Raw genomic sequence first — 27493 nt, 5'->3', positions numbered from 1 at the left:
TCTAGGGAATCTTTAAAAGCTGCTTTTTGAATGCTGATAAAAGTCATAAATTAACAAAATATGAATAAAAATCACTTTGAAAAAATCAACTCAATTTTAATCTTAACTATTTTAATTCATTTACAATTTCTAATAAAAGGAAGCTCAGGATTGGTAGTCTATGAGTCACTAAAATCTACTATTTTTGTGTAAACAGTCTGGTAGTAATCTAAAGCTACTGTGCACAGAAAAACAATTTCACTAATGTCTGGAAACTTAAGACTTACCAATGCAATCTGCTGTTTTATACGTTCTCGAGCTGCCCTATCTTCTGCCTTTTCTCTGTTTCTTTCCTCCAGCATTCTTTTTGTTAATTCTTCTTCTTGTTTTCTTTTATAATCCAACATTTCTTTTCCAGTTTTTCTCCTCTCAATTTCCTTCTTAATTTCTCTCTGAATTAAAGAAAAAGTTTTATGATCCAAAAACTTGATAATCTGCCCCAGATATTATTTTGAATGCAAGGAAAACTGCAGTTAAAAGAATAAAACTTCATAAAAAGTAAGTCTAGACGAGTTTATTAATGGCACAGTTAATGGTCAAATGTCCATCAATCTATAAATCATTGCCAGCGGTCTGTTAAGATAATAATGTAGTCAGTGTAATTTGAAGGCAAGCATAATTACAGGTCTTTAGTCATGAGGGTAAATATATTACCCTTCAGGGACAAAATGGCAGTCATGTATTCGGCTTGAATGAAATGGTAACCTTCCTATATTAGAACTCCAAAGAAATGCTACACAGTTAGGTATACATGGTGAGAAAAATGAACCATGTGCTAGAATGCTTAAAAGGAGAGGAAAAATTCAGCAAAATGTCTACACATTTTTTCACAAAAATGAACTAAAACTTTGTTCTGCCTCAAGCCAAACAATTTTAGCTCAAGTCCCTTTATTCTTAGTGTAAAAAAAAAAAATCATTGCAGAGGGAAAAAGCATGGTCTAATTTATTCATAGCAATTTACGAAAAGAACACAAAAAATGTATATACTATGACTATACTAGAGAAAACAGGAATTATCTTCACAGTGCTGCAACACTGAACTAAAACTAGGAAGTCACTCTAGGCCTGCCACACTGTATAGAATAATCAATCACAACCTCAGTTAATGAGAGGACAAAACAATGCTAACTGCATGAACTTTACCTGTTCTTCCTCTTTTCTTTTCTCTTCTCTCCTTTCTTCAAGTTTTTTTGTTAGTCTGTATTAAAAAAAAAAAACCACTAATTGAGACACATCATATTAATATAATATAAAACACATTTAGGAGATGGATTTAGCTAAAACAATTGGAGAAATACAGAAACAAACAAAAAGCAAGCAACTATTTATCTGCCTGGCTTCAGGCCCCTACAGAAATCCTGGAGTCAACGAGAGACCATCAGAAGCCTAGCTTCACTCTATATGCCTCACTTCCCACTTATGATTAGTTTCCCTTTTTTTCTGATTTACCTGATATTGACTTTAAAATCTACAAATACATTTTCAAACAAATACATAAATCAGTGACTTATAAATGCTCTACTCCTTATATAAAACTAAACAGCACTATGGTAAAAAAAAAAAAAAACAAAAAAACCTGTAAAAATAAAAACTTAAGGCCAGCAAATTATTAATACCAAATTACTAACACCAACTTCATTCTCAACTGTAAGAAGTTCATCAATTAAAAATGGAGGCTGGGCACAGTGGCTCATGCCTGTAATCCCAGCACTTTGGGAGGGCTGAGGTCGGTGGATCTCTTGAGCTAAAGACCAGCTTGAGCAACATGGCAAAACTCTGTCTCTACAGAAAATACAAAAATTAGCCAGGCGTGGTGGCGTGTGCCTGTAGTTCCAGCTACTTTAGGGGCTAAGGTAACAGAATTGCTTGAGCCGGGAGGTCGAGGCTGCAGCGAGTCACGTTCGCGCTACTGCATTCCAGCCTGGGTGACAAAGGGAGACCCTGTCTGAAATAAACAAACAAATGGAGGCTGGGTGTGGTGGCTCACATGTGTAATCTCAGCACTGCAGGAGGCTGAGGCAGGAGGATAGCCTAAGCCCTGGAGTTCGAAACCAGTATGGGCAACAACTTGAGACCCCGTCTTTACAAAAAATAAAAAATTAGGCTGGGCACGGTGGCTCAAACCTGTAATCCCAGCACTTTGGGAGGCCGAGGCAGGTGGATCAATTGAGGTCAGGAGTTTGAGACTAGCCTGGCCAACATGGCGAAACCCTGTCTCTACTAAAAATAGAAAAACATCCGGGCGTGGTGGTGAGCGCTTGTAAACCCAGCTACTCGGGAGGCTGAGACAGGAGAATCGCTTGAACCTGGGAGGCAGAGGTTGTAGTGAGCCGAGATCATGTCACCGTACTCCAGCCTGGGTGAGAGAGTGAGACTCCGTCTCAGAAAAAAAAAAAATAATAATAATATAAAATCAGCTGAGCATGGTAGTGTAATGCAATGTAATGAAACCCCATCTCAAAAACTAATAAAATAGGCCAGGCACGGTGGCTCATGTCTGTAATCCCAGAACTCTGGGAGGCCGAGGTGGGCAGATCACAAGGTCAGGAGTTTGAGACCAGCCTGACCAACATGGTGAAATGCTGTCTCCACTAAAGATACAAAAATTAGCCAGGTGTGGTGGCGTGCGCCTGTAATCCCAGCTACTCAGGAGGCTGAGCCAGGAGAATCGCGTGAACCTGGGGGGCGGAGGTTGCAGTGAGCCGAGATGGTGCCACTGCACTCCAGCCTGGGAAACAAAGCAAGACTCCATCTCAAAAAAATAAAAAAATTAAAAAAAAAAAAAATGATTCTGAAATTAGACAGTGGTAGTGGATGCACAACCTTGTGAATATGCTAAAACTCACTGAATTGTACACTTTCAATTTCATGGTAGTGAATTATATTTCATTTTTTAAAATGAAAATGGTATTTTCTCTAAAAGTGTTTGGTGTATACCAAACTGAACAACATGTGCCAGCAATCAAGGGAGTGAGTACTGTCAAAAAGCCAGAAGACCCAATATGAAGGGGATTCCAACAAGTCAAATTTGGGGCAATTTGTGCACCAAAAAGAATAGAGAAATGGATAGTAACACATGAGAGAAAAAAAAGCATCTGTGACATATCTTAACTGCTAAGGGGAACTGTAAATTGGCCTAACCACTTTGGAAAGCTGTTTGATCAGTATGTATAACCCAGAAATTCCCGCTTCTTCATATATATGCCCAAAAGAAATGTGTACACATGTTCACCAAGACATATACAAGAATATTCCTCATAGCAGTTCTATTCAAATAGCCCCAAACTGAAAACAATCCTAATATCTACCAACAGTAGAATGGATTAATAAATCAAGGTAGAGTCAAATAGAATACTATAAAGCAATGAGAGTGCACCAATTACTGCAACATGCAAAACAGATAAGCCTCAAAATACAAAGCTGAACAAAGGAGATCAAACACAAAATACATGTTGCGTGATTCCATCACAAAGTTCACAAGCAGACAACTAACCTACAGTGTTAGATTCAGGATAGTGATCCTCTTATGGAGGGAATCCATAACTGGGAAGGGGCATTAGGAAAGCTTATTAGGCACTGTTAATTTTCTTTCTTTCATTTTTTTTTTTTGAGACAAGGTCTCACTTTGTCGCCCAGGCTGGAGTGCGGTGGCATCATCTCGGCTCACTGCAACTTCTGCCTCCCCGGTTCAGGTGATTCTTCTACCTCAGACTCCTCAGTGGCTAGGACTACAGATGCACACCCCCACGCCCAGCTAATTTTTGTATTTCTAGTAGAGACAAGGTTACAATGTGTTGGCAAGGCTGGTCTTGAACTCCTGACCTCAAGTGACCCGCCCACCTTGGCCTCCCAAAGTGCTCGGATTACAGGCGTGAGCCACCATGCCAGACTAGCACTGGTAATTTTCTATTCCTTCATCTGGGTGCTGGTGTCCAATAAGTAGTTTACTGGAAAAAGGGGGCGGGGGTGGGCAGATGGAAAGTAGAGGGGGTAGATCAAAGCATTTCTCTACAGAAGAATGCTAGCTGATAAACGTAGAAAAAACAGAATGAGAAAAATACCACAATTTTTAAACATCAATGAAATAAGTGATTACAGCAAAAATCAATGAATGCTGAAACCACCGGGTGAAGTTTTTAAGCAGTAGGATATTGACCGTTTGAATCACCCCATAGACAACTTATATATTAGAAAATGAAAAGGGTACCCAACAGATACCATCCTAACCAAATAATTAAACTTTACATCTCCAATAATGCATACATCTGATATTACTTGTCTCCTGATATGAGTAATGGAAAGGACAAAACATTATCTTGGTAATGTTCTTATCAGAGTTTAACCTGAATCTAATGATAGAACTGGGACCAGATCAAAGGACATTGTAGAAACAACTAACCTAGACTCTTCAAAATGTCTAAAATCATGAAAAATGCAAACAAGAATAGAAGTGTCTTGGATTCACAGCCTAAACTAAATGCAATGAACAATCCTTGACTGGATCCTGAATCAAGGGAAGAAAAGTTAAAAGGGCCATTATTGGAGCAACTGGGAAATCTGAATACGGACAACAAATTAGATAATCTTACTGTATCAATTTAGAATTTCTTGAGTATGATAATGGTATTGTGCTTATATCTGAAAATATACACCATCTGAAAATGGTGTATAAATGTATTTATAGACCATTTGTAGAATTTTCTTCTGAGAAATATAAACGCAAATTTGTTTTAATCTGGGTGAAAAGCTAAACTGCATCTAATTTAATAACAAATCGACTGTTCCATAACTTCTACATTTGGGCATCGACTTTTTTTTTTTTTTTTTTGAGATGGATTTTTCTCTCTTGTTGCCCAGGCTGGAGTGCAATGGCATAATTTCAGCTCACTGCAATCTCTACCTCCTGGGTTCAAGCAATTTCCCTGCCTTCAGCCTCCCAAATAGCTGAGATTACAGGTACCCACCACTACATCTGGGTAATTTTTGTATTTTTAGTAGAGACAGGGTTTCACCATGTTGCTCAGGCTGGTCTCGAACTCCTGACCTCAGTTGATCCACCTACCTCAGCCTCCCAAAGTGCTGGGATTACAGGTGTGAGCCACTGTGCTGGGCTGGCATCTACTTCTTAATGGTCACTATGCCTGCCTGGGCGCCAGAAGGGGGAAGGACACAGGTCTGTGAGCACAGATCCCCAGATCCTGGCCTAGGATGGAGTCCCTGCTCAAAGCCTACAGACCCTCAGCCAATGTCTTCCTAGGAGATGCATGCTGAGGTATCTAGGCATGAAGTGAAATTATGTCTGCAACTTTCAAATGAAATCAGAAGAAAAAAAAAGAAAAAAAATGAAAAGGTGGTCATTACACTATTTTTTCAACATTGAGGTTTGAAACTTATTCAAATAAAAAGACTGGAAGTCATGGTACTATATATTATCTTTGCCAGATAATTCTGCCCATGTTAAACATAATGACATGGCTGGGTGCGGTGGCTCATGCCTGTAATTCCAGAACTTTGGGAGGCCGAGGCGGGCGGATCACCTGATGTCAGGAGTTTGAGACCAGCTTGGCCAATGTGGTGAAACCCCACCTCTACTAAAAATATAAAAATTAGCCAGGCGTGGTGGTGGGCACCTGTAATCCCAGCTACTCGGGAGGCTGAGGCAGGAGAATCGCTTGAATCTGGGAGGTGGAGGTTGCAGTGAGCCGAGATTGTGCCATTGCACTCCAGCTTGGGCGACAAGAGCAAAACTCCATCTCAGGGAAAAAAACAAAAACAAAAAAAAACCATAATGAAATAAACAAAATAATGCATTTTATCTAAAGATTCGCTAAAAGATTCCTATTTCACATCTGTTAGCTTTAATGAAACACTGTATATCCTGGCCAGATGTGGTGGCTCAAGCCTGTAATCTCAGCACTTTAAGAAGCCAAGGCAGGTGGATTACTTCAGGCCAGGAGTTCAAGACCAGCCTGGCCAACATGGCAAAACCGTCCCTACTAAAAATACAAAAATTAGCCAGTCATGGTGGCGCACACCTGTAATCCCAGATACTCAGGAAGCTGAGGTATGAGGACCACTTGAACTGGGAGGAGGAGGCTGCAGTGAGCCGAGATCACGCCACTGCACTCCAGCCTGGCAACAGAGCCAGACTTCATCTCAAAAACAAACAAAAAACCATCACAGGCGAGGTGCTGTGGCTCACACCTGTAATCCCAGCACTTTGGGAGGCCAAGGTGAGCAGATGACCTGAAGTCAGGAGTTTAAGACCAGCCCAGCCAACATGGCGAAATCCTGTTGCTACTAAAAATATTTTAAAAAATTAGCCGGGTGTGGTGGTGCATGCCTGTAATCCCAGCTACTTGGGAGGCTGAGGCAGGAGAATCGCTGGAATCCCGGAGTCAGAGGCTGCAGTGAGCCAAGATCATGCCACTGCACTCCAGCCGGGGCAACAGAGCAAGACTCTGCCTCATAAATAAATAAATAAATAACCACTGTATATCCATTAATATTAAAAATAAAAACTTAGATCTCACAATTTCAAATCACCAATCCGTTTTTTTTTTTTTTTAATTATGTTTACTTGACAAAATGCAGCTCAAGATTGAAGGACTATGTTCTTATGTACAAGATAGGATGAATTTCTCACTAATGTCAATTTTATTTAGTCACCCTTTCCCTTAACAAAATTAGTTTTCTTTGAAGCTAGATGAGAAAAAAGCCTAAGACTTAAAGTCAACTACAGTAATTAAGTTTTCCAAAAACATAGTCTTTGGAAATAGATCTCAGTTTCAACTGTAGCCTGAGAGGAAAGTAAGAATCTTACATTTGCTAATCCATCCTGCTTTATTTTTTATTTTATTTCATTTATTTTGAGATGGAGTAGCACTCTGTCGCCCAGGCTGGAGTGTAGTGGCACGACCTTGGCTCACTGCAACCTCCGCATCCCGGGTTCAAGCAATTTTCGTGCCTCAACCTCCTGAGTAGCTGGGACTACAGGTGCGTACCATGCCCAGCTAATTTTTGTATTTTTCTAGTAGAGACGGGGTTTCGCCATGTTGGCAGGCTGGTCTCGAACTCCCGGCCTCAAATGATCCACCCACCTCAGCCTCTCAAAGTGCTGGGATTACAGGCGTGATCCACCATGCCTGGTCTTATTTATTTACTTTTTGAGACAGAATCTTGCTCTGTCACTCAGGCTGGAGTACAGTGGTGTGATCATGGCTCACTGCAGCCTTGACCTCCTGGGCTCAGGTGATCCTCCCACCTCAGCCTCCTGAGTAGCTGGGACTACAGGTGTGCGCCACCTCACCCAACTAATTTTTGTGTTTTTTTGTAGAGACAGGGTTTTGCCATGTTGCCCAGGCTGGTCTCTATTTCCCAGGCTCAAGCAAACCACCTGCCTCAGCCTCCCAAAGTGCTGGGATTACGGGCGTGAGCCACCACTCACAGCCCCTGCCAAATTTTAACTCTGAATTTTTAATTTGTATGAAATAGATTTTAAAATATCATCAAGGTCAGAGAAAAATGGATGAATTTTGCTTTATAGAACTTCATATAATTCTAAATTATCAGATTACACCACAGGGACTGATGGGTCCAACTTAACCAGGCTGAGGAAAAGCACTTCAGTTCAGAGAGACAGGGAAACTAGTAGTTTCAGAGTTCAATACCCTGCAGAAGATGGCAGAGGATGAGTTAGTTGAGGGCACAAGAGCTTCATAGTCTATGGCAGGGGATGGTGAGAATGATGGCAACTCTTAGGGTATAAATAATGAGCTAAGTGGACATTTGGAATAGGAATATTATACGCTGGTGTCATTAGTTATTGTCATTGTCAATGAATCAGATTCCACAAAAGGAACAAGATTCCTAATTTGGCATGAACTCAGATGAATAAAATGCAGGATCTCAGCTTGTGAATTAATTAGTACTATGACACAGGCAGACACTAGCTGACATTCCCTTACATAAGAATGGAGGCTATTAAAAACTTTTTCCAGTGTAACTAAATAGCGCCTGACCCCACCTCAAAATAAAGGGCTACCTGATGTAATTCAGGTTTTCGCCCCAAGTCTCCAAACCCTTTTCCAGATTTTTTATTTTCACTTCAGCCCGGAGTGGTGCAAATAAAGGTACAGAGTAGTGGGCCTGGTGTTAGCAAATCAGAAAGAAGCAAAACAGGATGAACCCTTGGGAACTTAAGTTTCCTGCTGCTATTCTTCTAGTCTTATACCACTTTCCTCACCACTGTGAGGTCCAGCCTGCTTTTCACCTCAAGGTCTGGGCACTGCCCCTACCCCTACAAAGAACAATCAGAATCTAGGTTTTGTTGAAAAGAAGCTGATCTTTACTGAGTCACAAGCAAACTCAAAGACAGTATCAGCAATCACTTTGAACCCTGTTTCCCCGAAGCATCTATGTGAACAAGAAAATATCAAGTCTCTCTAAGGAAGGTTTTTTAAAAAAAATTTTTAAATGCTAAGGAATTTTTTTAAACTTCCATATAACTAACGCTAAAGGGGTTTAAATCAGGGTTTAAAATATTCCTGCTTAACCACTATTAACTCATGTAGGAATCACAGCATAAAAGACTATGATTTGACAATTACTGTATCATTAAAAATACTAGAAACTACAAAGAGCCAGAAATTTGTATCTGATTATTAGACCAACTAATGAAAAATGCCACTTAGTAGACACCCACTTATGCAGAACTTAAACTCAGTACATAGTCATGAAATAAGCTGAAGCCCATATGGAGCTTATTATCCTTATGGCATAAAGAGATAAAAGCAGAAGTGACAGATGGAAACACCCATGTACCAAAATACCATTAAAAAGGGGATTCTTAGAATGATCAGACCAAAAGCTGACTGGTGACTTCAGACATACAGGAAAGCTTTACACTTAGAGTGTAATGTTTATGGATACAAATTAGTTAGGTGATCAAAAATTTCAACTCAGAATTCTAAAACTTCATTTGTATAACTTTAGCTTTAATTCAAATTAATGAAATAACTGAAAACCACTGTCTTTTTAAACAAAATGCTATTTGCAAAAAGAAGAGCAAACCTTTCCACTCGGATGTTGAGGTCCTCCGCAGGTCTCTGATCTGAGCATCCACTAGGCTCCTGAGAGGAAGTGGCATGGCCTGCACTTTCTCCTCCTTAATTATTAAATAAAAAGAAATAAGAATACTGCATTTAATGCAACTTTTTAAAGGAATAAATCTTTCAGATTACAGCATCTGTTAATAATTTTATATCTTAAGCATTATATATTTTCCCTAAAAATGGAGAAGGAGCTAAATATGCTATTACTAATCCTAAAGTTTAGACGTGGATAAAATTGTTCACAATTAGAAATAAAGCAGTTACCGAGTTAAGATCACCAAGGTGAAGGTCAGACGTAAAACATGAATACCAATCTGGCAGGAGGCATGCCTGGCTATGGGTAGGCTTCACTCTAGAGCAGTGCCCTCCAATATCTATACTGTCTAATACAGCAGCCACTAGACACGCGGCTGTTGAACATCTAAAATGAGGTTACTGCAAGTGAGGAACAAATTTTAATTGTAATTAATTTTAATTAAAATGTGGCTGTGGCTATTGAGCAGTGAGCAATACAGGCCAGGTTTGATCCTGGGTATGGCTCTGGACTTACACTGGTCCAAGGAATCTGCTTCTGCTGACCAGAGTGGTTCCTTAGAGAGCCTCTTTGTGCTAGTTTTCTTTGAAGGATTTCCTGAAAGACAGACTTTTATCCTGGCCTGTTCTACAAGACCTCTGTCATTCCCTTCTTACAACTTGCCACCAACCTGATTCTTCTTTACAGTCTTTGGCAAACAAGGACTCTGGAGCCACACAGTCATTTCAGTAAGTTCCTTAATCCCTCTGTGTCTCATCAGTAAAATGGGGATAGTAACCTCACACGGTTGTTATAAGAAATACGTGTTAACACAAGTAAAATGCTTAGAACTTAACTGAGACTGGCACATGGTAAGCATTTTCGTTACTACAGTAGTAGTAAAAATAATTAGTATGACTAAGTAGAGATGATGGTGCATATCTATTCTCCTTCCCCATTCAGGGGCATAACCTAGGTAGCTTGAAATCAACAAAGTGGGAGTATTTACACCTTGGAAATTAGCAAATACTACAAATATGGGTCTTTGCTTCCACAGACCCTTCTGATAAATATTTACCAGTGTATCACTGAATGCAACTCTTGGATAAGAACTGGTAACCACTAGCAGCCAGTAGAGGCTCAATAGGAAATTAATCACCTTTCTTTAGCAAATAAAATGAATGCTGAGGACATGTCTTATTATCAGCAAAAATTTAACATCTTATGAAGATAACTTGTGGACAAACTGGGGGAAAAGTGTTGAATAAGAGTACAGTTAGGTGAATCTATGACTCATAATCAAAGAGAAATGGATAGATGTCATATAGAGGAAGATTTCCAATTGTATGTCACAGAGTTCTCTGCCTTTGGTATTTTATAAATGACTTGAAGATGTAAAATATAAATTTGTAACTTTTTTTTTGAGACAGGGTCTAGCTCTGTTGCCCAGGCTGGAAAGCAGTGGTATGATCTTGGCTCACTGCAACCTCCGCCTCCTGGGATCAAGCCATCTTCCTACTTCAGCCTCCCTAGTAGCTGGGGCCACCAGTGCACGCTACCATGCCTGGCCAATTTTTGTATTTTGTGTAGAGACTGGGTTTTGTCACACTGCCCAGGCTGGTCTCGAACTCCTGAGCTCAAGTGATCTTGGCCTCCTAAAGTCCTGGGATCACAGATATGAGCCATTGTACCTGGCCCATGTGTAACTTTATGGGTGACCCAAAATTGTGTGAAATAGCTTATTAACACTCATATTTAACTGCTAATTCCTAAATGAAAAATTCTAGCTTGGGTATGGTGGCTCACACCTGCAGTCCCAGCACTTTGGGAGGCAGAGGCAGGTGGATCATTTGAGGTCAGGAGTTTGAGACCAGCCTGGCCAACATGGTGAAACCTCATCACTACTAAAAATACAAAAATCAGCTGGGCATGGTTGCGGTGCCTGTAATCCCAGCTACTTCGAAGGCTGAGGTAGAAGAATCACTTGAATTTGGGAGGTGGAGGCTGCCGTGAGCCAAGATCACGCCACTGCACTCCAGCCTGGGAGACAGAGCGAGACTGTCTCCAAAAAAAAAAAAAAAAAAAAAAAAATCTGGATTGAAAAAACACCTCAATGGAGCGCCTCTGCCCGGGCGGCCCCGTCGGGGAAGTGAGGAGCGCCTCTGCCCGGCCGCCCCGTCTGGGATGTGAGGAGCGCCTCTACCCGGCTGCCCATCGTCTGGGATGTGAGGAGAGCCTCTGCCCGGCCGCCCCGTCTGGGAGGAGAGGAGCGCCTCTGCCCGGGCGGCCCCGTCTGGGAAGTGAGGAGCGCCTCTGCCCGGCCGCCCTGTCTGGGACGTGAGGAGCGCCTCTGCCTGGCTGCCCTGTCTGGGAGGTGTACCCAACAGCTCCAAAGAGACAGCGACCATCGGGAGCGGGCCATGAGGACGATGGCGGTTTTGTTGAAGAGAAGGGGAGGAAGTGTGGGGAAAGGAAGGAGAGATCAGATTGTTGCTGTGTCTGTGTAGAATGGGGTGGGCATAGGAGACTCCATTTTGTTCTGACTAGGAGAAATTCTTCTGCCTTGGGGTGCTGTTGATCTATGGCCTTTCCCCCAGCCCCATGCTCTCTGAAACATATGCTGTGTCAACTTAGGGTTAAATGGATTAAGGGCGGTGCAAGATGTGCTTTGTTAAACAGATGCTTGAAGGCAGCATGCCCTTTAAGAGTCATCACCACTCCCTAATCTCAAGTACCCAGGGGCACAAACACTGCAGAAGGCCGCAGGGACCTCTGCCTAGGAAAACCAGAGACCTTTGTTCATGTGTTTATCTCCTGACCTTCTCTCCACTATTATCCTATGACCCTCCCATATTCCCCTCTCCGAGAAACACCCAAGAACGATCAATAAATACTTCATAAATTAAAAAAAAAAAAAAAAAAAAAGAAAATAAAAAAAAAAAAAAAAAAAAAAAAACACCTCAATAAGCTAAAACAACTGATAAAAATCCAAATATAATAAAAATGTATTAAGAGAAGTTCTGCCTTTAGGCTTAAAAAGCCAACTGGAATAACAGACATAATGTATCTCCTGAGAGAAATATACATCATCATCTATAAAGTAGTCTTGTCAAAAAGAATAATGAAGCTGACTTGATCAAGTCTGTAGCTTTACCAATTTAGAGGAATAAAGGGGACAGAGGAACATCTTACACAATTCCATGGGGATGCAGTAAAATCCAGACTGTGGAAAACGATAGGAAAAACTACCAGGGAGAGCAGAAATCACCAATAGCAATATATCGAACTGTAACTCAAACTGAAAAAAAAGTATAATATAAATATTGCCTAGATAGTTGATGACAAAAAGGATTACTATTAACCTTTCTGGCTTTGATAATAGTATTGTGGTTATTTTTAAAATTTTCTTATCTTTTAGATATTGATATTTTAAAAGATGAAATCATATAAATGCCTGAGATTTGCTTCAAAATAACCTGGGAGGGATGGTCATATAGGGAGACAGATAACAAAAACCGAGCAAATAATGGGAATCACTGACGCAGGATGATGAGTACCTCGAGATCGTTATTCTGTTCTCTCTACTTTAGAATATGCTTGCAAATTTCCATAATTAAAATTTATTTTTGCCGGGCGCAGTGGCTCATGCCTACAATCCCAGCACTTTGGGAGCTGAGGCGGGCGTATCACCTGAGGTCAGGAGTTCGAGGCCAGCCTGGCCAACATGGTGAAACCCCGTCTCTATTAAAAATACAAAAATTAGCTGGGCATGGTGGTGCGCGCCTGTAGTCCCAGCTACTCGGGAGGCTGAGACAGGAGAATCACTTGAACCTGGGAGGTGGAGGTTGCAGTGAGCCGAAATCATGCCATTGCACTGCAGCCTGGCCAACAGAGTGAGACTCTGTCTCAAAAAAAAAAAAAATTATTTTAAAAGGCAACTATATATAATCTTAAAAGATTTATATTCCTTTCTTATATTTTAGAGATACATACTGAAATATTTTACCTGAGATTTGTTCTAAATAAGTTGAAAAAGAAGAGGAGTGGAGGGCACAGATGAGAATACTGGCCATGAAGCTAGGCAATGGATTAATGGGGTTTTCTTATACTATTTTTTTCTACTTCTATATATGTTTGAAATTTTCCATAATAAATAGTTTTAAAAAGCTACAGGCCTGGATCCAATGACTCATGCCTGTAATCCCAGCACTTTCAGAGGGCAAGGCAGGAGGATTACTGGAGGACAGGAGTTTGAGACAGCCTAAGCAACATAGTGAGACCCCATCTCTGCAAAGAATATAATTAAAAAATTAGGCTGGGCGTGGTGGCTCATACCTATAATCCCAGCACTTTGGGAGGCCAAGGCAAGCAGATCACCTGAGGTTGGGAGATCGAGACCAGCCTGATCAACATGGAGAAACCCCGTCCCTACTAAAAATACAAAATTAGCCAGGCATGGTGGTGCATGCCTGTAATCCCAGCTACTCGGCAGGCTGAGGCAGGAGAATTGCTTGAACCTGGGAGGTGGAGGTTGTGGTGAGCCAAGATTGCACCATTGCACTCCAGCCTGCGCAACAAGACCAAAATTCCATCTCAAAAAAGAAAAAAAAAAAAAATAGCCAGGTGTGGTGGTGCACACCTGTAGTCCTAGCTACTCATGTGGCTGAAGCAGGCAATCACGTGGGCCAGGAGTTGGAGATTATAGTGAGCTATGTTTGTGCCAGCACACTCCAGCCTGGGTGACAGAGCCAGACCCTGTAGACACATTTTTGTATTTTTGTAGAGACAGAGTTTTGCCATGTTGTCCAGGCGGGTCTCGAACTCCTGGGCTTAAGCAATCTGCCCACCTTGGCCTCTCAAAGTGCTGGGATTATAGGTGCGAACAACCACACCTGATCAAAAAAAAAAAAATTTTTTTTTAAGCTAAAAAAAACTGAGATTAGAGCTGCTACTCACCTCAGGTTAAGCCAGAGCTTGCAGTTTTAGTCTAGCCAAGTTAATTGTCTACTAAAACAAAAACAACACTCTTTGCAGGAATACAATGAAATCCAGAGTGTCCACAACAATGTACAAGATATAATCCAGCATTTTTTGACATACAAACAAACAGGAAAATGTGACCCATTCTAAAGGGTAAAGGTGATCAACACAAGCCAATCCTCAGATGAGCTAGATATTGAAACTGTCAGACAAAGACTTTAAAGCGGCCATTATAACTGAAATGAGGAAAAGGGAAATACACTTGAAATCAATTAAAAGAATAAAATGTAGATGAAGAGTACTCATTCTGCACAACTTTTGTAACTTATGAGTCAAACTATTTCAAAATAAAAAGTTATAATAAGAGAGAAAGAAATGGAAATCCTACAACTAAAAAATGTATAACATAATTTTATCTAAAATAAAAAATTCACTGGATGGGCTTAACATCAGAATGGAGATGATAAGGAGTCAGTGAACTTGTAGATCAACAGAATTATCCAATCCAAAGAAGAAGAAAAAATAAGAGTGAAAAAAATAAACCTGTGGGACAATACCATGAAGCCTAATATACATGTAATTCATTCCAGCAAGATATATGGACCAAAATTCCCAAACCTGGTGAAAGTCACACATTTACAGATGCAAGAAACTAGGCAAACCAAACACAGGATAAATACAAAGAAAAATACACTTAGGCATATCACAGTCAAATTGCTAAAAACCAAAGAAAGAAATCCTGAAAGCAGCCAGAGAAAACCAACATACTCCTTACAGGGGGGAACAATCAGAATTTGTGGAGACTTCTCAATAGAACACTATGAAGACCAGAAGACGGTGGACAATACCTGTAACTGTAAACACAAAATTTTTATATCCAGCAAAAATATCCTTCCAGAATGAAGATAAAACAAAGTCATTTCACATAAAGAAACCTCCAGACCTGTACAATAAGTAATGCTAAAGGAAAATTTTCAGGCTGAAAGAATATTATACCAGAGGGAAACACGTGTCTATCTTCAAAATGGAATGAAGAATTTTGGAAATGATATATATCCAGGTAAATACAATTAAAATAATTATTCTGTTGTAGACCTAAATGAACATCCATAATAGAGTCCCCCCGTTCCATACACATCCAGAAGTTGAATGATCCATGGATGTAAAACCTCAAAATGAGACAAATAGCTGTATTTCAAATATTCAAAACCTGTCACGTGTAACTCCACAAGGCAGCATTAATGTTAATAGGAAGTTATGGGGAATCAAATTTCAGCTCAATATAAGGAAGACTCTTTCTAAAAACTAGAGCTGTTCAACAACAGAACAGGCTTCCTAGCAAGGTAATGAGCTTCCCATCATTGAATGCATTCAAATAGAAGCTTGATGATTATTTGTGTGGGATGCTAGAATAGAATCATCTTTTAGGACACTAATATCCTAACATCTTGATTTATCTACCCCTCGGTTGCCTAATACAAAGCTATATTACACCAAACAACTCCAACCACAATCCCAAAAATTCAGTTTAAAATTTCTCTTTTGCCTTTTCTATCAATGAGTTTACAGTCACACCTCTTACTTCTACAAGCTCTATTTCAAAATTATCTTTTACCTCTAATTAAAATATATATATAATACTATTCTCTTAAATTTATATAGCTTTTTACATGTTATAGAAACAATTTCAAATACAATACTTTAGTTCATTTGAAACTTTCAAAATTCTCTAGGCTAGTAAGAGATTTATAAAACTGCTCAGCGTCATGATATTCCTTGAAGCATATAGTGCAATAGCAGAAATTATAAATCAATTGCTCTGGAATGTTGACTATTTGGGAGTCAAGTTGACATTCACTGACTTTATTGTCTTCTGCCACTAAAAGACACGTGTATTCAATATGATTCTTAAATTTTAAGTTAAATAAATGTGAAGAAAAATACATACAATATATTTCAAAAATATTAATATTTAAATATTAAAATGTAGTGAAGGAGCTTCTATTGTACTCAAAAAGGTACATTAAAAGTTACCTGTTGCAGTATCTGACTTTGTATCAGAAGTGGGTGGTATCTCACAAAGCTCTGCATTTCTTGACTGAGAGTTTTCACAAGTGTTGTTAGGTTCAAATGAGGCAGATGGTGTAGACACTGAACTTTCTGACTGACTGCCATTTGCTACTGATGTTTCACTTTTTAGCAAATGCATCTAGGGAGAAAATAAATTGGATTTTAATAAATAGATAAGAATCTAAACTTACCATGGCAGTAGAGACCAAAATACAGGTTGATTTATACTCTACAAAAAGAGAAATACGAAACGCTCATAAACAGATGAATCCAAAATGTATAATCCTAAGTATGATATAATCACATTATGGAATTTACCTGCAGGCTGGCAAGACCATAAAAACATTTGTTAAAGCACACTATTGATTTTCCCTCAAATTAGAATTCAAAGAAAAGTTACAAACTTCTACTAGCCATTTGTCCAAAGTAGACAGAAATGATTAATTATTGAGTATAAAGTCCTTAAAATATATTAAGCAATATATAGTTAGAGTCTTAATATGACAGCAACTTTCTCTTTCAACAAATTTATGGTGATATTCATTATGTGTTGAGATTGGGGTGAAAGATGGCTCGGTGTAGTGGCTCACGCCTGTAACCCCAGCACTTTGGGAGGTCAAGGCGGGCAGATCACTTGAGGTCAGGAGTTTGAGACCAGCCTGGCCAACATGGCAAAATCCCGTCTCTACTAAAAATGCAAAAATTAGCTGAGCATGGTGGCATGCACCTGTAATCCCGCCACTGGGGAGGCTGAGGGCTGAGGCAGAAAAATCGCTCGAACCCGGGAGGTAGAGATTGCAGTGAGCTGCGATCAGTCCACTGCACTCCAGCCTGGGCAACAGAGACTCCATCTCAAAAAATAAATAAATAAATAAATAAAAAAGAAAGGTAAAGAAGTCAGTCAAGTATTAGGTACTGGCTACTGGCACTTATAACTTCATGCTATTTACAAAACAGGTGACAAAGACAGTACTTACTACCTTTTAAGATTTTTGGCATGGCAGTTTCCTGAATATACAGAGGGGCTCCAAAAATATTCCAATGTTAGGAACGGTGCGGTGGCTCACGCCTGTAATCTCAGCACTTTGGGACGCCAAGGCGGGCAGATCACCTGAGGTCAGGAGTTTGAGACCAGCCTGGCCAACATGGTGAAACTCTGTCTCTACTAAAAATACAAAAATCAGCTCAGTGTGGTGGCAGGTGCTTGCAATCCCAGCTACTTGGGAGGCTGGGGCAGGAGAATCACTTGAACCTGGGAGGCGGAGGCTGCAGTTGAGCCGAGATCACACCACTGCACTCCGGCCTGGGCGACAGAACGAGACTCCATCTCAAAAAAAAAATAAATAAATAAAAAATCCAATTCCTGACATACCATTTATGGAAACAACAGTTCTGTTCCTTCTTACCTGTCGGACTTTGTGAATTCTTGTAACAAGTTCATCTGCAGAAACACTTCCTGCTATTACTTCCAAGGGAATTCCACTGTCTCCAATAAAGAAACTGGATGGAACACACACTACAGGATCTGTACAGTTTAATTAAGTCTAACAATTCATGTGAAACAAAAGGATAGTTTTATGAAATACTATTGGTAACAAAGGAAAACAAATTATCTTTGTGATTTTCACAATATAATCTAACATTTATTAAATAATTTCAAGTACTGCATCATTATACCTGTAGTATTAATACATGTGACATGTTAATTTATGAGGTATATTCTACTGAAAAATCTACTACATTCTCCTCTATCATAACTTCCTTTTCTATCCATCTTGCTGCCAGCTGACTCTTGCAAGCTACTTGTAACATTCCAACCCAACTGATCTATATTGTTTTTCAGATATTCACATTTTTAAAACTCCCTATCCTATCTTTAGCTACAATATATTATCTCAATGTATGGGGTGCACTACACCATTGAGTTACTTTTATATACGTTTGAAATTTCCTATAATAACATTTTTTTTAAATGAGGACACTTAGTAATAAAGTTTCCATAAAAAAGAATGTATGATTTCCTAAATAAAAATTAATAATTTCTAAATTTCATAAATTAACCAAAAGGAAGGTAAATAAATGTATATATATAAGCAATTCTTTACTGAAAGGATACAGATTTGTGAAAACTGTAGGCAGGCTTCACTGTAAAACAAAATCAAACAGAAAATCACTAGATGAATGCAAGTATTTTCTAAATACTGAGTTGTTTTAATAAAATTTACTGTACCACAGTAATTTTATCAATTTTATTTGTGTACTTGTATCACAAGTATTTTCCTGCAACTACCAGTTTCTTTCACAGCAATCGGGTTGAAGGAGAAAAATATAATTCTTATTTCATTAAGACTTTTTCTGGTTTGTTTTATAATTTTCAAATGAAAGAATTATTTGTGGCCGGGCATGGTGGCTCATGCCTGTAATCCCAGCACTTTGGGAGGCCGAGGCAGGCAGATCACTTGAGATCAAGAGTTTGAGACCAGCCTGGCCAACATGGTGAAACCCCCATCTCTACTAAAAATACAAAAATTAGCTGGGCATTGTGGCAAGTGCCTGTAATCCCAGCTACTCGGGAGGCTGAGGCAGGAGAATCACTTGAACCCAGGAGGCGGAAGTTTCAGTGAGCCAAGATCGCACCATTGCACTCCAACCTGGGCAACAAGAGCAAAACTCCATCTCAAAAAAAAAAAAAAAAAAAAGGGCTGGGCGCGGTAGCTCACAGCTATAATCCAAGCACTTTGAGAGGCCAAGGCGGGTGGATCATGAAGTCAGGAGTTGACACCAGCCTGGCCAACATGGTGAAATCTGGTCTCTACTAAAAATGCAAAAATTAGCTCGGCGTGGTGGCACACACCTGTAATCCCAGCTACTCAGGAGGCTGAGGCAGGAGAATCGCTTGAACCCGGGAGGTGGAGGCTACAGTGAGCTGAGATTGCACCACTGCACTCCAGCCTGGGCAACAGAGTGAGACTTCATCTCAAAAAAAGAACTATTTGCTCTTACAACCCACAAGCTAGTGGCTGCATCTGGTGGCTAAAAAATTAATTTGGTATCTGCCATGCTGCTTCCTCAGCAGACAAGTATACCTGAATACAATATCTTAACCTGGAACACGAAGACATAAGGCCTACAACTTACTTAGGCATGTGATAATGTAATACTCTATAATAACAAAAGATTAAAAGCAATCTATCTACCAATAAAAACTGAATAATTATGCAATCATAAAAAAAGGCAGGCCAGCACTGTGGATCAGTCTGTAATCCCAGCATTTTGGGAGGTCAAGGCAGGTGGATCACGAGGTCAGGAGTTCATGACCAGCCTGGACAACACGGCAAAACCCCGTCTCTACTAAAAATACAAACATTTGCCTGGCGTGGCGGCTCGCACCTGTAATCCCAGCACTTTGGGAGGCCGAGGCAAGTGGATTATGAGGTCAGGAGTTCGGGTCCAGTCTGGCCAACATAGTGAAACTCCCTCTCTACTGAAAATACAAAAAATTAGCTGGGTGTGGTAGTGTGCGCCTGTAATCCCAGCTACTCGGGAGGCTGACGCAGGAGAACTGCATGAACCCAGGAGGCAGAGGTTGCAGTGAGCCGAGATCATGCCATTGCACTCCAGCTCAGGGGACAATGTGAGACTCTATCTCAAAAAAAAAAAAAAAAAAAAAAAGGTACAGAAAAATATGTCAAAATGCTATTAATACTATTTTTGTAAAACACGGAAGGAAAACAAACATAAATATATTTTCTTGATTTGGTTCCCTCCAGAGAAGGGAGCTGAGTGGTCAGGGATGGGAGGGAGAATTTGTAAGACTAGTAAGAGATACTCATCAATGTAGATGCTTCCAATAATCAAACAAATGCTTCTAAGAACTAGAATTTGCTTTTTTCGCCCAAATATAAAGCATTATTATCATAAAAACATTTGAAAACAGTAAAAAATCAAGAAAAAAATTACCAAAAATCCTACCATCTCAGAAATAATTGTAAACTTTTTATGCATTTCCTACTAATCTATTTTCAATGCACACTATCTCCAAAAATACATATACACTAAAACGTTCCCAAAACATTGGGTGACTTAGTTATTATGAAATAAAGAAAATTTATTTTCCATAATTTAAAGGCACACTAGATTCTATCAGTGTGCAGTCTATAGTGAAACAAACATGAACCATCACTATATACAGGTATCCCTGCATCTGCTAATAGAAATTTGTTTTTAAGGCCAGGCGTGATGGCTCACACCTATAATCCCAGCACTTTGGGAGGCCGAGGCAGGCGGATCACGAGGTCAGGAGATCGAGACTATCCTGGCTAACACGGTGAAACCCTGTCTCTACTAAAACTATTTTAAAAATCAGCCGGGTGTGGTGGTGGGCGCCTGTAGTCCCAGCTACTTGGGAGGCTGAGGCAGGAGAATGCCGTGAACCCGGGAGGCGGAGCTTGCAGCGTGCCGAGATCACGTTACTGCACTCCAGCCTGGGCTACAGAGCAAGACTCCGTCTCAAAAAAAATAAAAAATAAAAAAAGTAATTAATTTTTAAAAATACCAGACACGGCTGGGCACGGTGGCTCATATGTGTAATCCCAGCACTTTGGGAGGCCGAGGCAGGCGGATCACAAGGTCAGCAGATCGAGACCATGGTGAAATCCCGTCTCTACTAAAAATACAAAAAAAAAAAAAAAATTAGCAGGGCATGGTGGCGGGCACCTGCAGTCCCAGCTACTCAGGAGGCTGAGGCAGGAGAATGGTGTGTGAACCCGGGAGGCGGAGCTTGCAGTGAGCTGAGATCGCGCCACTGCACTCCAGCCTGGGCAACAGAGCAAGACTCCGTCTCCAAAAAAAAAAAAAAAAAAAAAACAAACAAAAAAAACATGCCAGACACATCAGTCTGTATACAATCTCTAGAATTCTGGAATTCTCATGTATTGCACATTCCCTATAAATCCCTATATTCTTCTTGCCACTGCCAACTCTCGAAGGTGCTTCAGGAAGCTGATGAACAATAAAAAAAAAAAAAAAGATATACTTAAATTGACAGATTCTGTTTTTTAAAAACTACTCAGTAAATATATAGTCCAGTAACTGTTGTGAGACAGGCTATACTACGACTTGATGTTTTTGTAAATACAGAAAATTTTTACATAAAGTTTACAAACTTATAGGCAAATTTCTGAATTTATTTTTTTATTTTTATTTTTTTTGAGACGGAGTCTTGCTCTGTTGCCCAGGCTGGAGTGCAGTGGTGCAATCTCGGCTCACTGCAAGCTCCGCCTCCCAGGTTCACAGCATTCTCCTGCCTCAGCCTCCCAAGTAGAAATTTCTGAATGCTTTAATCTTGACAGTGATTTTCAAACACATTATTCATTCTGATAGTATCAATATCAAAAAGACAGGAATACCACTTTGTAAGTGCTAATGAATTAATGTTTTCAGCACCAGGCACAGTGAAGCATGCCTGTAACTACAGCTATTCAGGAGGCTGAGATGGGAGGATCTCTTCAGTCCAATATTTTAAGACTAGCCTGGGCAACATAGTGAAATCCTGCTTCAAAGAAAAAAATAAATAATAATGTTTTTAGGTAATGATCACTGATAGCTGCTAACATCATAAAGAGAGAAAACAGGGTATTATCTGTCTTCTGATGGAAGACACATCACTACCTATGAAGTAGTCTTAGGACAGGATGAGGGTAGGGGAAACAAACCTGAATCTACCTATCAATACAGAAAATAGGAAAGAACCAACTTGACACTAACACATTGCAGTCAACAAAATCCATACTGTAGGAAACCACAGAACAAATGTATAGAACAAATGACCTGGTGTCTTTAAAATATAAATTCCAAGGAGCAGGGGAGTTGGAGGAGAGGCCTACATACTGAGAGAAATCAATGCTTCCTAATGTGTAGCCCTTGAATAATTTTGAACTAAAAAACTGCAATAAAGTAATAAAACTATAACTTTGATGAGACAACTGAAAAGTTGAACACTGGCTGGTTATTTGACATTAAAGAATTATTATTAGTTTGTGAAGTATTAATATTATAGTTATGCTTAAAAAATTAACAATACTTATATTTCAGAGACATGCTAAAATATTTACAGATGAAGTGATACAGTGACTGTGATTTGTTTAGAAATTATTTGGATTGAGTGGAAATGGGTGGGGGTATAGATGAAATAAGACTGACCATGAGTTAATTACCAAAGCTAGTAGACAAGTACATGGGGTACATTACACTGCTACATTACTTTCATATATGTTTGAAACTTCCTATAATAAAAATTTGTTTAAAAGATGGGGAGGAGGAACGGAGAAACAAAATAGACTTGTGGACATCAGGTACTGTGAGGAACCTATAAATGTCCTTATTTCCATTGATTAAATTACTCCATTCCCAAAAATAGGATTCAAGACAGTAAGTGATCAACCTCTCAGAGATATTCAATGTATGATTTACCATTACTTCCAAGTTTTTAGAAGCTGGAGATCACTGTTCTTTTTGCATTCCTGGTACATGTTAGATGGCTGCTTGGTAGAGTAGGAAAGCTTAAAGTTTTTTCAGCAGGATTCATGATGAATTTAGCAAACAGCAGTCAGAATTTAAGTTCCTAATATGCCTTAGATATCCAAAAACATAGCATAAACATTTTTTTTTGAGACAGTCTTGCTCTCTCACCCAGGCTATAGTGCAGTGGTGCAGTCACTGCTAACTGCAGCCTCAACTTCAACCTCCTGGGCTCAAGTGATCCTCTCACCTCAGCCTCCCGAGTAGCTGGGATTACAGGCGTGTGCCACCACACCTGGCTAATTTTTGTATTTTTTTTTTTAGTAGAGACAGGGTCTCACTGTGTTGCCCAGACTGGTCTCAAACTCCTGACCTCAAGTGATCCACCTGTCTTGGCCTCCCAAAGTTCTGGGATTACAGGCGTGAGCCACTGTGCCTGGCCTACATTCTTTTTTTTTTTTGAGACAGAGTTTGACTCTGTCGCCCAGGCTGGAATGCAGTGGCATGATCACAGCTCACTGTAGCCCCAATCTTCAGGGATCAAGTGATCCTCCCCTCAGTCTCCCAAGTAGCTGGGACCACAGGCACACACCACACTCCTAATTTTATTATTATTTTTTGTAGAGACAGGGTCTCACTATGTTGCCCAGGCTAGCCTCTAACTCCTGGGCTCAAGCAATCCTCCCACCTCAGTCTCCCAAAGTGCTGGGAGTGCCCAGCCCAACATCAACATTCTTATAGTCCAAGAGTATCACTATAAATCAAAGACAATACTTATAAATTTTAAAACTAATAAAATATTAAAACATAAACAAACCTTTTGGTATCGATTTTAATAGCAACAAAACTGTTTGAAGATGCTTCTGTAACTTTATCATCTTCCCAACTTGCAGCCATCTGTGTAGACTGTTCATCATCACCTGTAAAACATTTCAAAAATTCTTATACCAGGCTGGGATCTGCTGATTGCAAATTCTTTTTCCCTGGAAAACGGAAACTTCAAATAAAATATAATCCCACCTATATCACTTTCTGCCAAATTTGAAAACTGAATTTTCCACTAAATGAAAAGTGTGACTGCATACACAGTTCACATCATGAAGAGCAATGAAAACAAACTACACTGGACTATTTAAATGATACAAAATATTTCATAAAAGAAGCCATCTAAATGATGATGCGAAAAGTACCACAATAATAAGTAGTCATGGGTGCAGTGCCTATTTGGGCTTTTGTACATGAGATTTTAGAAAAATAAAAGTTGTGAGCTGGGCACGGTGGCTCACGCCTATAATCCCAGCACTTTGGGAGGCTGAGGCGGGTAGATCACCTGAGGCCAGGAATTTGAGACCACACTGGCCAACACGGTGAAACCCCGCCTCTACTTAGCCAGGTGAGGTGGCGCATGCCTGTAATCCCACCTACATGGGAGGCTGAGGCAGGAGAATCGCTTGCACTCGGAAGGTGGAAGTTGCAATGAGCGGAAATCGCGCCACTGCACTCCAGCCTGGGCGACAGAGTGAGACCGTCTAGAGAGAGAGAAAAATAAAAAGTTTGATATCTGTCCTTTATGTGGCAGCTTTCTGTTGAGTTCAACATCTCCACTCCACAGCATTTATACTCCAAAATTAATCCAAGGTAGACACAGGCAGGTACAATTCTGTTTGCAATTTTGGACTTGCCTTTTATTGTAGGTATGCTAATTATAAAAGGTATGCTAACCTATAACTAATCTATGGTGACAGAATTCAGTATAGTGGCTACTTTGATAGAGGGGAAAGGTACTACCAACTGAGAAAGAGCATGAAGGAGCCTTCTGGAATGCTGAAAATGTTCTGTATTTTTTTTTTTTTTTTTTTGAGATGGAGTTTCACTCTTGTCGCCCAGGTTGTAGTGCAATGGTGCGATCTTGGCTCACTGCAATCTCTGCCTCCCGGGTTCAAGCGATTCTCCTGCCTCAGCCTCCTGAGTAGCTGTAATTACAGGCGCCCGCTACCACGCCCAGCTAATTTTTTGTATTTTTAGTAGAGACGGGGTTTCACTATGTTGGCCAGGCCAATTTAATCCACTTTGGCCTTCCTCATTGCAGTTATTCATTTATGGTAACTCCATCCTTCCAGTTCTCAGGCCAAAAACTTTAGTTTTCCTTGATTGTAACTGACTCCAGCTCCAAAATAAATCAAGAATATAACTATTTCTTACCACTTCCACTACTACTACCCTGATCCAAGCTATCACATCTCACCTGGAAGCCTAGTAAAAGCCTCCAAATTGGTCTTTCTGTTAAGTCTATTCTTAACACAGCAACTTTCTCTAAAAAAAAAAAGATCACATCAACCCTCTGCTTAGATCACACAACGGCTCCCCATTTTCCTCAAAGTAAGAAGCCCCCACACATCAGGCCTCCAACTACCTCTGTGACCTCATTCCTTTTTCCTTTCTTGCTATCTTTTTCCTTCTATTCCTCAAATATGAAAGACACTTCAGCCATAAGGTCTTCGTACTAGTTGTTTCCTCTGCCTGGAATGTTCTTCCCCCAGATAACTACATGGTTAACTTCCAACTCCTTTAAAACTTTGCTCAAATATCAGCTCAATAAAGCTGATACTTAATCACCCACTTTAATATTACAACTCCCCTAATCACTCACTTTAAAATTACACTCTTGAGACATTCCCAAAGCTCCCTTACCTCCTGTTCTGTTTTTCTGTATTACTTATCACCTTCCAATATACTATGCATTTTTAATTATGTTTACTAGTATCTGTCTCCCCTAACTAGAATGAAGGTTCCATGAAGGCAAGGATTGGTTCCATTTTATTTACTGACAAGACTAAAATCTCTACAAAACATAGTAGGCACCCAATAAGTACTCTGTGGAATAGCTAAATGCCTAATATAGTAAGTATGATGGCATGCCTATAATAATTGACTCTAATGCTGTTTATTTGCATATATTTTGTGAGATGAGATTCAGGAATACCAGAAATAGGAGTTTCAGAAATTTGACCATGGAAAAGTAAACGGGGGTCGGGCGCGGTGGCTCATGCCTGTAATCCCAGCACTTTGTGAGGCTGAGGCGGGCGGATGACGAGGTCAAGAGATCTAGACCATCCTGGCCAACACGGTGAAACCCCGTCTCTACTAAAAATACAAAAATTAGCTGGGCGTGGTGGCACACGCCTGTAGTCTCAGCTACTCGGGAGGCTGAGGCAGGAGAATTACTTGAACCAGGGAAGTGGAGGTTGTACTGAGCCGAGATTGCACTACTGCACTCCAGCCTGGCGGCAGAGTGAGACTCCATCTCAAAAAAAAAAAAAAAAGAAAAAAGAAAAGTAAACGGGACTAGAATGCATCCACAGACCAAATGCTCCATTAAGAATGCTCCATTAGCAGACTCCTAGATGCTGAAGATGCAAAATAACGAGAAGTTACTATTTGCAAGTGAGATCACTCTAAATGCATCTTCAGAAACCATCTGATGAGGAGAGATGTAAGATTCCAAATAAATGACTCACCTACCAAAGAAAAATAAGTATATGAGAATATTCTTACCACAAACACTTCTCAGAGAAGGCTGTGAAGAGTGAGAAATCCTTTCCATTCATTCTTTCATATGTTCACTATTTTATTGCATTTATTTTGTTCTAGGCATTGAACTGTATACTAAATATACACCAAATGAGACGGTGTCTGCCTTCAACAGAGCTTAAAATCTAATGGTATACAACATTTTTAAACAAATAGACGCCATACATAATTACAGTAATAAATGCTACGAAAAAGAAAACTATGAGAGAAAATAACAAGAGAACTCTTTATAATGGTCAGAGAAGCCCTCTCTGAGGTGACAGTTAAGCTAAAATCTAAAGGATAAGAGAGCTCAGCCATGCCAACAGCCAGAAGAGTTCACCATGCAGAAGGAATACGTGTGTAGGGAAAGGCCTATGTGATTTGGAATGTTGTGAACAATCCGGAGCTCAAGACGAGACTGAAGAGTTAAGAGTCAAAGATGACTCTCACATTTATGGTTTATCCAACCAGATGTATGGCAGTGCCACTCAGATGCAGAACACTGGGAGAGAAACACAGGTTTAGGCAGTACTTACACGTTTAGGCTTGAGAATCCCGGGAGGATCTAAACAGGGATATCACGTAAGTAGCTGAAAGTATAAATCTTGCTTCTTGTGAGGCTGGTGCATCACTCCCTCACCTATACTGTACCATGTGATTAGGGTCCCAGATGTCTCAACCCCACTGGCAGTGTCTGTCCTAGACTCAGCCTAGTGGTGGCAGCAGCTGCTTGAACAGCAGTGGTGGAAAGCTGAATGGAATTACCCAATGCTTAATGACAACTTTCCTACTACTACTAAGTGGGATGACTGATTGCTAATTCTGGTATCTTTCTTTTCTTATTTTTAATCAAATTATCAACTATAAAGTTAGGTGGGCCTAAGATTTTAGGAGAAAACATCATATCCTTTGTATCGGCAGTATCCTAAGCGAAGGCACTTAAAGAGAACAACACGAACTCAGAAGCAAAGAGTTGCAGACCCTCATACAGCCAGTCTTTCCGATGTAAAAAAAATCTCAACTGCTCAAAACCTAAAGGCTTCTGTGGTCTACATTCACTAAAAAAGGCAGAAAATGGCGTCTGTCATTAACAAAGTTTAGCCTACCTACCTAGCAACATTAGCCAGTGAACAGATACCTTTGCTTCAGTCTCCTTGTCAGATTATTCTACCTTCTCAAGTATTAA

General features: G+C 40.0%; 1 protein-coding gene across 1 annotated transcript in view; it reads right to left on the bottom strand.

Annotated features, from left to right (window-relative positions):
* The window catches only part of UBXN4 (UBX domain protein 4), a 47769-nt gene that overhangs the window by 13622 nt on the left and 6654 nt on the right, over positions 1-27493 (bottom strand). Inside the window, exons 2-8 of the mRNA XM_054477881.1 lie at positions 23552-23654; positions 18332-18360; positions 17622-17740; positions 16180-16354; positions 9112-9205; positions 1183-1237; positions 267-431 (exon numbers count right to left, since the gene is read on the bottom strand). Coding sequence (XP_054333856.1) covers positions 267-431; positions 1183-1237; positions 9112-9205; positions 16180-16354; positions 17622-17740; positions 18332-18360; positions 23552-23654 — 740 coding nt within the window. The remainder of the gene's footprint in view (positions 1-266; positions 432-1182; positions 1238-9111; positions 9206-16179; positions 16355-17621; positions 17741-18331; positions 18361-23551; positions 23655-27493) is intronic.

The sequence above is a fragment of the Pongo pygmaeus genome, chromosome 11 (genome assembly GCF_028885625.2).
Source record: "Pongo pygmaeus isolate AG05252 chromosome 11, NHGRI_mPonPyg2-v2.0_pri, whole genome shotgun sequence".
NCBI classification, from domain to species: domain Eukaryota; kingdom Metazoa; phylum Chordata; class Mammalia; order Primates; family Hominidae; genus Pongo; species Pongo pygmaeus.
The sequence above is the reverse complement of the archived record's forward strand: the minus strand, read 5'-3'. Positions and strand labels throughout refer to the sequence as shown.